This window comes from Taeniopygia guttata, chromosome 36, assembly GCF_048771995.1.
Source record: "Taeniopygia guttata chromosome 36, bTaeGut7.mat, whole genome shotgun sequence".
NCBI lineage: Eukaryota > Metazoa > Chordata > Aves > Passeriformes > Estrildidae > Taeniopygia > Taeniopygia guttata.
Window position 1 is genome coordinate 767431 of NC_133061.1, and position 13621 is coordinate 781051.

General features: G+C 48.4%; 1 protein-coding gene across 2 annotated transcripts in view; it reads left to right on the plus strand.

The window, feature by feature from the left end:
• MMP14 (matrix metallopeptidase 14) overlaps window positions 1–13621 on the plus strand; it is a 44750-nt gene that overhangs the window by 11553 nt on the left and 19576 nt on the right. For both annotated transcript variants that reach the window (XM_072921362.1, XM_072921363.1), the window contains exons 3-5: window positions 1714–1836; window positions 4886–5196; window positions 8810–8971. In XM_072921362.1, the coding sequence (XP_072777463.1) occupies window positions 1714–1836; window positions 4886–5196; window positions 8810–8971 (596 nt within the window). The remainder of the gene's footprint in view (window positions 1–1713; window positions 1837–4885; window positions 5197–8809; window positions 8972–13621) is intronic.

The window sequence follows — 13621 nt, forward strand, 5'->3', positions numbered from 1 at the left end:
CAAAAATGGCAATTTTGGGTCATTTGGAAAAAAATGACCGTTTTTGGGGTTGTTGTTGGGTTTTGGGTCGAAAAATGGCGATTTTTGGTCAAAGGGAAGCAGAAATGTCCAATTTTGGTGTCACCATTGGGTTTTGGGGTGAAAAATGGCGATTTTGGGTCATTTGGAACAAAAAAATGGCCGTTTTTGGGTCATGGTTGGGTTTTGGGGCCAAAAATGGTGGTTTTGTAAACAGTTTTTACCGATTTATACTGGTCCATACTGGTCCATACTGGTCCATACTGGTCCATACTGGTCCATAATGGTTTATACTGGTTTATACTGGTTTTTACTGGTTTATACTGGTTTATACTGGTCCATACTGGTCCATACTGGTCCATACTGGTCCATACTGGTCCATACTGGTTTATACTGGTCCATACCGGTCCATACCGGTCCATACTGGTCTATACTGGTCCATACTGGTTTATACTGGTCCGTACTGGTCCATACTGGTCCATACTGGTCCATACTGGTCCATACTGGTCCATACTGGTTTTTACCGATTTTTTCCATTTTTTACCGGGTTTTTTTTTACCAAACTGGTTTTTACTGGTCCATACTGGTCCATACTGGTTTTTACTGGTTTTTACCATTTTTTTTCTGTTTTTTACGGGGTTTTTTTGGGTCCAAACTGGTTTATACTGGTTTGTACTGGTTTACACTGGTCGAAACTGGTCCATACTGGTTTTTACTGGTCCATACTGGTCCATAATGGTTTATACTTGTTCATACTGGTTTGTACTGGTCCATACTGGTCTATACTGGTTTATACTGGTTTATACTAGTTTATACTGGTTTTTACACTTTTTTTCCATTTTTTCCCATTTTTTTTTGATCCAAACTGTTTGATACTGGTTTATACTGGTTTATACTGGTTTATACTGGTTTTTCCTGGGTTTTTTAGTGGTTTTTACAGTTTTTTTCTGTTTTTTACGGGGTTTTTTTGGTCCATACTGGTTTATACTGGTTTATACTGGTCCGTACTGGTTTCCAGGGCAATGCTCCGCCCCAGGTTTTTACTGGTCTATACTGGTTTGTACTGGTTTTTACCGATTTTTCCGTTTTTTACGGGGTTTTTTTGGTCCATACTGGTCTGAACCGGTCCATACTGGTTTATACTGGTCTGAACCGGTCCATACTGGTTTATACTGGTTTATACTGGTCCATACTGGTTTATACTGGTTTATACTGGTTTATACTGGTCCATACTGGTCCATACTGGTTTATACTGGTTTATACTGGTTTTTACTGGTTTTTACAGATTTTTTCCATTTTTTACGGGGTTTTTTTGGTCCATACTGGTCCATACTGGTTTATACTGGTCCTTACTGGTTTATACTGGTCCATACTGGTTTATACTGGTCCATATTGGTTTTTTTACTGGTTTTTACAGTTTTTTTCCGTTTTTTACTGGGTTTTTTTGCTCCATACTGGTCCATACTGGTCCATACTGGTTTATACTGGTCTATACTGGTCCAAACTGGTCCATACTGGTCCATATTGGTTTATACTGGTCTATACTGGGTTATACTGGTTTTTACCATTTTTTTCTGTTTTTTACCGGTTTTTTTTTGCTCCATACTGGTCCAAACTGGTCCATACTGGTTTATACTGGTCCATACTGGTCCAAACTGGTCCATACTGGTTTAAACTGGTCCGTACTGGTTCCAGGGCCATGCTCCGCCCCCGCTGCGGCGTCCCGGATAAATTCGGGCCTCAGGTGAAGGCTCAGGTGAGGCGGCGCCGCTTCGCCCTGCAGGGACAGCGCTGGGAACAGCCCGAGATCACCTACAGGTAACACCAAAAATACACCTGGGCACACCTGGGCACAGCTGGGCACACCTGGGCACACCTGGGCACAGCTGGGATACACCAAAAATACACCTGGGCACAGCTGGGATGTACAATGACACACCTGGGCACACCTGGGCACAGCTGGGATACACAAAAAAAAACCTGGGCACACCTGGGCACACCTGGGCACACCTGGGCACAGCTGGGATGTACAATGACACACCTGGGCACAGCTGGGCACACCTGAGATACACCTGGGGCACACCTGGGCACACCTGGGCACAGCTGGGATACACCAAAAATACACCTGGGCACACCTGGGCACAGCTGGGAACACCTGGAATTTACAATGACACACCTGGGCACACCTGGGCACAGCTGGGATACACCAAAAATACACCTGGGCACACCTGGGCACAGCTGGGCATAGCTGGGATACACCAAAAATACACCTGGGCACACCTGGGCACACCTGGGCACAGCTGGGATACACCAAAAATACACCTGGGCACACCTGGGCACACCTGGGCATAGCTGGGCACAGCTGGGCACACCTGGGGGTTACCTGGGCACACCTGGGATACACCAAAAATACACCTGGGCACACCTGGGGCACACCTGGGCACACCTGGGCAGATTTGTGCCACACCTGGGCACACTTAGAGTTACCTGGGCACACCTGGGCACACCTGGGGCACATTTGGAGTTACCTGTGGCACACCTGGGCACACCTGGGCAGACCTGGGGCACACCTGGGCAGACCTGGGAGTTACCTGTGCCATACTTGGGCACACCTGGGCACACCTGGGGTTACTTAAGGGTTACCTGGGCACACCTGGGCACCACCTGGGCACACCTGGGCACACCTGGGGCTACTTAAGGGTTACCTGGGCACACCTGGGCACACCTGGGCACACCTGGTCCACATTTGGGCACACCTGGGCACACCTGGACACACTCGGAGTTACCTGTGCCATACCTGGGGCACACCTGGGCACACCTGGGGCACACCTGGGCACACCTGGGGCACACCTGGGAGTTACCTGTGGCACACCTGGGCACACCTGGGCACACCTGGGATTTAAAATCACACACCTGGGCACACCTGGGCACACCTGGGCACATTTAGAGTTACCTGTGCCATATCTGGGCAGACCTGGGCACACTTGGAGTTACCTGTGCCATATCTGGGCACACTTGGGCACACCTGGGGCACCCCTGGGGCACACCTGGGAGTCACCTGTGGCACACCTGGGCACACCTGGGATTTACAATGACCCACCTGGGGCACACCTGTGCACACCTGGGGGTTACCTGTGCCATACCTGGGCACACCTGGGCACACCTGGGGGTTACCTGTGCCATACCTGGGCACACCTGGGCACACCTGGGGGTTTCCTGGAGTTATCTGGGCACACCTGGGCACACCTCGTGCACACTTAGAGTTACCTGGGGGTTACCTGGGCACACCTGTACCCACCTGGTCCACATTTGGGCACCCCTGGGCACACTTGGGGGTTACCTGTGACACACCTGGGCACACCTGGGGTTACTTAAGGGTTACCTGGGGCACACCTGGAGTTTCCTTTGCCATACCTGGGCACACCTGGGGCACACTTGGAGTTACCTGGGGGTTACCTGGGCACACCTGGTCACACCTGGGCACACCTGAGATTCACAATGACCCACCTGGGGCACACCTGGGAACACCTGGGCACACTTAGAGTTACCTGGGGGTTACCTGGGCACACCTGGGGCACACCTGGGCACACCTGGGGGTTACCTGGGCACACCTGGGCACACCTGGGATTTACAATGGCACACCTGGGCACACCTGGGGCACACCTGGGCACACCTGGGCACACTTGGAGTTACCTGTGCCATATCGAGGCACACCTGGGCACACTTGGAGTCACCTGTGCCATATCTGGGCACACTTGGGCACACCTGGGGCACCCCTGGGGGTTACCTGGGCACACCTGGGGCACACCTGGGGACACCTGGGGGTTACCTGGGCACACCTGGGAGTTACCTGTGCCATACCTGGGCACACCTGGGGACACTTGGAGTTACCTGTGCCATATCTGGGCACACCTGGGCACACCTGGGGCACACTTAGAGTTACCTGGGCACACCTGGGGCACACTTAGAGTTACCTGGGCACACCTGGGCACACCTGGGCACACCTGGAGTTACCTGGGGCACACCTGAGATTTACCTGGGACACACCTGGGCACACCTGGGCACACCTGGGGGTTACCTGTGTCATATCTGGGCACACCTGGGCACACCTGGGTCACACCTGGGCACACTTGGAGTTACCTGTGCCATATCTGGGCACACCTGGGCACACTTGGAGTTACCTGTGCCATATCTGGGCACACCTGGGGCACACCCTGGGCACACTTGGGGGTTACCTGTGCCATACCTGGACACACCTGGGCACAGCTGAGATTTACCTGTGCACAGCTGGGCACACCTGAGATTTACAATGACACACCTAGGCACACCTGGGGACACCTGGGCACACTTGGGGGTTACCTGGGCACACACCTGGGCACACCTGGTCCACATTTGGGCACACCTGGGCACACCTGGGCACACCTGTGATGTACAATGACACACCCGGGCACACCTAAGATTTACCTGGGCACACCTGGGGCACATTTAGAGTTACTTGTGCCATATCTGGGCACACCTGGGCACCCCTGGGATACACCTGGGCACACTTGGAGTTACCTGGGCACACCTGGGGCACACTTGGAGTTACCTGGGCACACCTGGGCACACTTAGAGTTACCTGGGGGTTACCTGGGCACATCTGGGCACACCTGGGATTTCCAATGACAGACCTGGGGCACATCTGGGCACATCTGGGCACACCTGGGGTTACTTAAGGGTTACCTGGGCACACCTGGGGCACACCTGGGCACACCTGGGGTTACTTAAGGGTTACCTGGACACACCTGGTCCACATTTTGGGGCACACCTGGGCACACCTGGAGCACACCTGGGCACACCTGTGCCACACCTGTGCCCCCCCCCGCAGCATCCAGAACTACACCCCCAAGGTGGGCGAGGCCGGCACCCGCTCCGCCATCCGCCGCGCCTTCCAGGCCTGGGCCTCGGCGGCGCCGGCGCTGCGCTTCCGGGAGGTTCCGTACGGGCGGATCCGCTCCGGCGCCGCTCCCGGCGCCGACATCATGGTGATGTTCGCCGAGGGGTTCCACGGCGACGCGGCGCCCTTCGACGGGCCCGGCGGGTTCCTGGCGCACGCCTACTTCCCCGGGCCCAACATCGGCGGAGACGCGCACTTCGATGGCGCCGAGCCGTGGACGGGACGAGGGGATGATCTGAGTGGTGAGAGGAGGGGCGGAATTTGGGGAAAAAATGGGGAAAAATGGAGAAATTATGGCAGAAAATGGCGGAAGTGTGAGAGAGAAAATGGTGGAAGAGAAAATGGTGGAAATGTGAGAGAAAATGGAGAAAATATGAGAGAAAATGGGGGGAAAATGGGGAAAAAAATTGGTGGAAAATGGGGGAAAATGGCGGAAATGTGAAAGAAAATGGCAGAAATGGGAGAGAAAATGGCGGAAGAGAAAATGGCGGAAGTGTGAGAGAAAATGGCGGAAGTGTAAAACAAAATGGCGGAAGTATGAGAGAAAATGGCGGAAGAGAAAATGGGGGAAATGTGAAAGAAAATGGCGGAAGTGTGAGAGAAAATGGCGGAAATGTGAAGGAAAATGGCGGAAGTGTGAGAGAAAATGGCGGAACTATGAGAGAAAATGGTGGAAGTGTGAGAGAAAATGGGGAAAAATGGGGAATAAAATGGGTAAAATGGGGGGAAATGGGGGGAAAATGGGGAAAATATGGGAGGAAATGTGAGAGAAAATGGCGGAAGAGAAAATGGCGGAGGTGTGAGAGAAAATGGGGAAAAGTATGGGAAAAAATGGGAGAAAATGGCAGAAATGTGAGAGAAAATGGCGGATGTGTGTGAGAGAAAATGGGGGGGAAATGGGAGAAAAATGGGGGGAAAATGGGGAAAAAATCGGTGGAAAATGGGGGAAAAATAGAGGGAAAATGGGGGGGGAAATGGGGAAAATATGGGAGAAAATGGGGAAAACTGTGAGAGAAAATGGCGGAAATATGAGAGAAAATGGGGGAAATGGGGTAAATGGGGAAAAAATGAGTCGCACTTTGATGGACCCGAGCCGTGGACGGGGAGAGGGGATGATCTGAGTGGTGAGAGGAGGGGAAAAATGCGGAAAATGGGGGAAATGGGGAAAAATGGGGGAAATGGGGAAAATGGGGGGAAAATGGGGGAAATATGGGAAAAAATGGGGAAAAAGAGAGAAAATATAGTGAAAATATGAGACAAGATGGCAGAAATATGAGAGAAAATGAGAGAAATGGGAGAGAAAATGGTGGAAGAGAAAATGGCGGAAGTGTGAGAAAATGGCAGAAATATGAGAGAAAATGGCGGAAATGTGAGAGAAAATGGGGAAAAAATGGAGAAATTATGGGACAAAATGGCGGAAATGTGAGAGAAAATGGCGGAGGTGTGAGAGAAAATGGGGGAAATGTGAGAGAAAATGGGGAAAAATACAGGGGAAAATGGGGGAAAATGGGGAAAATGGGGAAAAATGGGGAAAAAAATTGGTGGAAAATGGGGTGAAAATGGTGGGAAATGTGAGAGAAAATGGCGGAAGTGTGAGAGAAAATGGGGAAAAATTGGCGGGAAAAATGGGAGAAAATGGGTGAAAAATCTGAGGGAAAATGGGTAAAATATGAGAGAAAATGCCGGAAGTGTGAGAGAAAATGGCAGAAGTATGAGAGAAAATGGGGGAAAATATGGGGAAAAATATGGGAAAAAATAGGAGAAAATATCGGGAAAATATGAGAGAAAATGGGGGAAAATGGCGGAAGTGTGAGAGAAAATGGTGGAAATATGAAAGAAAATGGCAGAAATGTGAGAGAAAATGGCGGAGGTGAAAGAGAAAATGGCGGAAGTGTAAAACAAAATGGCGGAAGTGTGAGAGAAAATGGTGGAAAAGAAAATGGCAGAAGAGAAAATGGCGGAAATGTGAGAGAAAATGGCGGAAGAGAAAATGGCGGAAGAGAAAATGGCGGAGGTGTGAGAGAAAATGGCGGAAGTGTGAGACAAGATGGCGGAGGTGTGGGAGAAAATGGCGGAAGTGTGAGAGAAAATGGCGGAAATATGAGAGAAAATGGCGGAAGTGTGAGAGAAAATGGGGAAAAAATGGAGAAAATGTGGGAGAAAATGGGGAAAAATGGGGAAAAATGGAGAAATTATGGGAGAAAATGGAAGAAATGGGAGAGAAAATGGCAGAACTATGAGAGAAAATGATGGAAGAGAAAATGGCGGAAGTGTGAGAGAAAATGGCGGAAATGTGAGAGAAAATGGCGGAAGAGAAAATGGCGGAGGGTGAGAGAAAATGGGGAAAAAATGGGGAAAATGTGGGAGAAAATGGCGGAAGAGAAAATGGCGGAAGAGAAAATGGCGGAAGTGGCGGAAATGGGAGACAAAATGGTGGAAATGTGAGAGAAAATGGCAGAAGTGTGAGAGAAAATGGGGAAAAAATGGCAGAAATATGAGAGAAAATGGGTGGAAATGGGGGAAATGTGAAAGAAAATGGGGGAAAATAGGGGGGGAAATGGGGAGAAAATGGGGGGAAATGGGGAAAAATAGGGGGGAAAATGGGGGAAAATGGGGAAAATGTGAGAGAAAATGGGGGAAATGGTGAAGAATCTCCATTGACCCAACATTGACGTTCCATGACCCAACATTGACCGTGAAGAGTCTCCATTGACCCAACCTTGACTTCCCATTGACCTTCCATGACCTTGAAGAGTCTCCATTGACCCAACGTGGGCCTTCCATGACCCAACCTTGACCTTCCATGACCCAACCTTGACCCTGAAGAGTCTCCCTTGACCTTCCATGACCTTGAAGAGTCTCCATTGACCCAACATTGACTTCCCATTGACCTTCCATGACCATGAAGATTCTCCATTGACCTTCCATGACCATGAAGATTCTCCATTGACCTTCCTTGACCATGAAGAGTCTCCATTGACCTTCCATGACCTTCCATGACCCAACGTTGATCATGGAAGGGTCTCCATTGACCCAACCTTGACCCAACATTGACCATGAAGATTCTCCATTGACCTTCCATGACTTTCCATGACCCAACATTGACCCTGAAGAGTCTCCATTGACCCAACATTGACCTTCCATGACCCAACCTTGACCACAAAGATTCTCCATTGACCTTCCATGACCCAACCTTGACCATGAAGGGTCTCCATTGACCCAACCTTGACTTCCCATTGACCTTCCATGACCCAACCTTGACTATCCATGACCTTCCATGACCATGAAGAGTCTCCATTGACCTTCCATGACCATGAAGAGTCTCCATTGACCTTCCATGACCTTGAAGAGTCTCCATTGACCTTCCATGACCATGAAGAGTCTCCATTGACCTTCCATGACCTTGAAGAGTCTCCATTGACCTTCCATGACCATGAAGGGTCTCCATTGACCCAACCTTGACTATCCATTGACCTTCCATGACCCAACCTTGACCCTGAAGAGTCTCCATTGACCTTCCATGACCTTGAAGTCTCCATTGACCCAACGTGGGACTTCCATGACCCAACCTTGACCTTCCATGACCCAACATTGACCTTCCATGACCTTCCATGACCTTCCATGACCCAACGTTGATCATGGAAGAGTCTCCATTGACCCAACATTGACCCACCTTTGACCCTCCATGACCATGAAGATTCTCCATTGACCTTCCATGACTTTGAAGAGTCTCCATTGACCCAACCTTGACTATTTATGACCTTCCATGACCCAACCTTGACCATGAAGAGTCTCCATTGACCTTCCATGACCCAACCTTGACCTTGAAGAGTCTCCATTGACCTTCCACGGCAGGGAACGACCTGTTCCTGGTGGCCGTGCACGAGCTGGGCCATTCCCTGGGCCTGGAACATTCCAGCGACCCCTCGGCCATCATGGCGCCCTTCTACCAATGGATGGACACCGAGGACTTCCAGCTGCCCGAGGACGACCGGCGCGGCATCCAGCAGCTCTACGGTGAGGGGCGGCGAAATCGGCGAGAAAATCGGCAAATTCTGGGAGAAATCGGCAAAATTGGGGAGAAAATTGGTAAAAGGGGGGGGAAATTGGCAAATTTGGGAAAAAATCAGCAAAATCTGGGAGAAAGTCGGCAAATTCCTGGAGAGATCGGCAAAATTGAGGCGAAACTGGGGAAAAATTGGTGAATTGTGGGAGAAATCGGTGAAATTGGGGAGAAATAGCCAAATTTGATGTGAAATTGGCAAATTCAGGGTGAAATTGGCAAAATTGGGGAAAAAATCGGCAAAATTGGGAAGAAATTTGTAAAATAGGGGAAATATTGGCAAAATCTGGGGAGAAATCAGAAAAACCGGGGAGAAAATGGCAAAATCGAGGTGAAATCGGCAAATTCGGGGGGAATCGGCGAAATCGGGGAGAAAATTATGAAAATCAGGGAGAAATCGGAAAAATCGGGGGAAAATTGGGAAATTCGGGGAGAAAATTGGAAAAATTGGGGCGAAACTGGGGAAAAATTGGTGAATTGTGGGAGAGATCGGAAAAATTGGGGAGAAAATCTGCAAATTCTGGGGGAAAATTTGCAAATTCTGGGAGAGGTCGGTGAAATCGGGGAGAAATCGGGAAATTTGGGGGGGAATCGGTGAAATTGGGGGGAAATTGGTGAAATTGGGGGGGAAATTGGTGAAATTTGGGGGGGAAATTGGTGAAATTTGGGAGAAAATTGGGAAAATCGGGGAGAAAATTGGGAAATTTGGGGAGAAATCGGTGAAATCTGGGGAAATCGGTGAAATCGGGGAGAAAATCGGGAAATTTGGGGGGAAATCGGTGAAATTGGGGGGGAATTGGTGAAATTGGGGGGAAACTGGTGAAATTGGGGAGAATCGGTGAAATCGGGGGGAAATTGGGAAATTCGGGGGGAAATCGGTGAAATTGGGGAGAAATTGGGAAATTCGGGGGGATATTGGCAAAATCGGGGGGATATTGGCAAAATCGGGGGGAAAATCGGGAAAATCGGGGAGAAATCGGTGAAATCGGGGGGAAACTGGGGGAAATCGGCAAATTCTTGGAGAAATTGGCACAATCAAGGAGAAAATCACCAAAATTGGGGAGAAATTGGCAAAATTGGGGCGAAACTGGGGGAAAATTGGCGAATTCTGGGATAAATTGGTGAAATTGGGGAGAAATCAGCAAATTCTGGGAGGAATCGGTGAAATCGGGGGGGAAATGGGAAAAATTGGGGAGAAAATTAGCGAAATTGGGGAGAAATTGGTAAAATCGGGAGGAAATCGGTAAAATTGGGGAGAAATTGGGAAATTCGGGGGGAAATCGGTGAAATCGGGGGGAAATTGGTAGAATTGGGGAGAAATTGGGAAAATTGGGGAGAAATTGGTAAAATTCGGGGGGAAATTGGTGAAATCGGGGGGGAATCGGTGAAATCGGGGGGAATCGGCGAATTCTGGGAGAAATCGGCAAAATCGGGGGGAAAATCGGGAAATTCGGGGAGAAATTGGCAAAATTGGGGGGAAATTGGGAAATTTGGGGAGAAATCGGTGAAATTGGGGGGATATTGGTAAAATTGGGGGGAAATTGGTGAAATTGGGGAGAAATAGGTGAAATCGGGGGGAAAATTGGCAAAACTGGCGAGAAATTAGAAAAATCAGGAAAATCGGCAAAATTGGGGAGAAACTTGGGGAAATCGGCGAATTCTGGGAGAAATTGGCAAAATCAGGGGGAAAATCGGAAAAATCGGGGGGAAATTGGTAAATTCAGGGGGAAATTGGTAAATTCGGGGGGGAATTGGTGAAATTGGGGGGAATCGGAAAAATCGGGGAGAAATCGGTGAAATTGGGGAGAAATTGGCAATTTCGGGAGAAATTGGTAAAATCAGAGAGAAATTGGCAAATTCGGGGAGAAATTGGCAAATTCGAGGAGAAATCGGCGAAATTGGGGAGAAATTGGTGAAATTGGGGTGGAATTGGGAAAATTGGGGAGAAAATTGGGAAATTCGGGGGGAAATTGGGAAATTCGGGGAGAAATTGGCGAAATTGAGGCAAAACTGGGGGAAAATAGGCAAATTCTGGGAGGAATTGGTGAAGTTGTGGAGAAATTGGCAAAATTGGGGAGAAATCATCAAAATCGGGGAGAAAATTAGTGAAATTGGGGAGAAATTGGTAAAATTGGGGGGATATTGGGAAATTCGGGGAGAAATTGGTGAAATCGGGGGGGAATTGGTGAAATTGGGGGGGAATCGGAAAAATTGGGGAGAAAATTAGCGAAATTGGGGAGAAATTGGTAAAATTGGGGGGAAATTGGGAAATTTGGGGGGAAATTGGTGAAATCGGGGAGAAATCGGAAAAATTGGGGGGAAATTGGTGAAATTGGGGGGGAATCGGAAAAATTGGGGGGATATTGGTGAAATTGGGGAGAAAATTGGGAAATTCGGGGAGAAATTGGGAAATTCTGGGGGGAATCGGCGAAATTCGGGGGGAATTGGTGAAATTGGGGAGAAATCGGTGAAATTGGGGGGGAATCAGAAAAATTGGGGAGAAATTGGGAAATTTGGGGAGAAATTGGGAAATTCGGGGAGAAATTGGTGAAATCGGGGGGGAATCGGTGAAATTGGGGGGAAATCGGTGAAATCGGGGGGAAATTGGTGAAATCGGGGGGAAATTGGGAAATTCGTGGAGAAAATTGGGAAATTCGGGGAGAAATTGGTAAATTCGGGGGGAAATCGGTTAAATCGGGGGGGAATTGGTGAAATCGGGGGGGAATCGGTGAAATTTGGGGGGGAAATCGGTGAAATCGGGGAGAAAATCGGGAAATTCGGGGAGAAAATGGTAAAACTGGGGAGAAATCGGCAAATTCGGGGAGAAACTTGGGGAAAATTGGCGAATTCTGGGAGAGGTCGGTGAAATCGGGGAGAAATCGGCAAATTCAGGGAGAAATTGGAAAAAACAGGTAGAAATTGGCAAATTTGGGGAGAAATTGGCAAAATCAGGGAGAAATTGGGAAAATCGGGACAAAATCTCAACATTTCTCCTAAATCCCCCCAAATCCCCAAAAATTCCCCAATTTCTCCCCAAAATTCCCACATTTCCCCCCCAAATCCCCAAATTTCCCCAAAAATCCCCAAATTTCCCCAAAATTCCCAAATTTCCCCCCAAATTTCCCCCCAAATTTCCCCCCCAAATCCCCAAATTTGTCCCCCGAATTCCCAATTTCCCCCTAAATTCCCAAATTCCCCCCAAAATCCCCAAATTTCCCCCCAAAATCCCCAAATTCTCCTCCAAAATTCCCAAATTCCCCCCAAAATTCCCAATTTTCCCCCCAAAATCCCCAAATTCCCCCCAAAATCCCCAAATTTCCCCCAAAATCCCCAAATTTCCCCCAAAATTCCCAAATTTCTCCCGAAATTTCCCAAAAATCACCAAATTTCCCCAAAATTCCCAAATTCCCTCCGAAATCCCCAAATTTCCCCAAAATCCCCAAATTAAACCCCCAAAATTCCCAAATTTCCCTCCAAAATCCCCAAATTTCCCCAAAATCCCCAAATTTCCCCCAAATTTCCCAAATTTCCCCCCAAATTCCCCAATTTCCCCAAAATCCCCAAATTTTCCCCAAAATCCCCAAATCTCCCGCTAAAATCCACAAATTTCTCCCCAAAATCCCCAAATTTCTCCCCAAAATCCCCAAATTTCCCCCCAAATTCCCAAATTTTTCCCCAAATTCCCCCCAAAATCCCCAAATTCCCCCAAAATCCCCAAATTCCCCCAAAATCCCCAAATTTCCCCCCAAAATTCCCAACTTTCCCCCAAAATCCCCAAATTTCCCCTAAAATTCCCAATTTTCCCCCCAAAATTTCTCAAATTCCCCCTCAAAATTCCTAAATTCCACCCCAAAATCCCCAAATTTCCCCCAAATTCCCAATTTCCCCCCAAAATCCCCAAATTTCCCCCCAAATTCCCAAATTTCCCCCCAAAATGCCCAAATTTCCCCCAAATTCCCAAATCTCCCCCTAAAATGCCCAATTTCCCCCCCAAAATTTCCAATTTTTCCCCCAAAATCCCCAAATTTCCCCCCCAAAATCCCCAAATTTTCCCCAAAATCCCCAAATTTCCCCCCAAAATCCCCAAATTTCCCCCAAAATCCCCAAATTCCCCCAAAATTCCTAAATTTCCCTTAAAATTCCCAAATTTCCCCCAAAATTCCCAAATCTCCCTTAAAAATCCCCAATTTTCCCCCCAAAATCCCCAAATTTTCCCCCAAATTCCCAAATTTCCCCCCCAAATCCCCAAATTTCCCCCCAAAATCCCCAAAATTCCCCCTAAAATTCCCAAATTCCCCCCCAAATCCCCAAATTTCCCCCCAAAATTCCTAAATTTCCCTTAAAATTCCCAAATTTCCTCCCAAAATCCCCCAAATTCCCCCCAAAATTCCCAAATTTCCCCAAAATCCCCAAATTCCCTCCAAAATTCCCAATTTTCCCCCCCAAAATCCCCAATTTTCTCCCCCAAAATTCCCAAATTCCCCCCAAAATCCCCAAATTTCTCCCCAAAATTCCAAAATTTTACTAAAATCCACAAATTTCTCCCAAAAATCCCCAGATTTCCCCCCAAAATCCCCAAATTTTCCCCAAATTTCCCCCAAAAT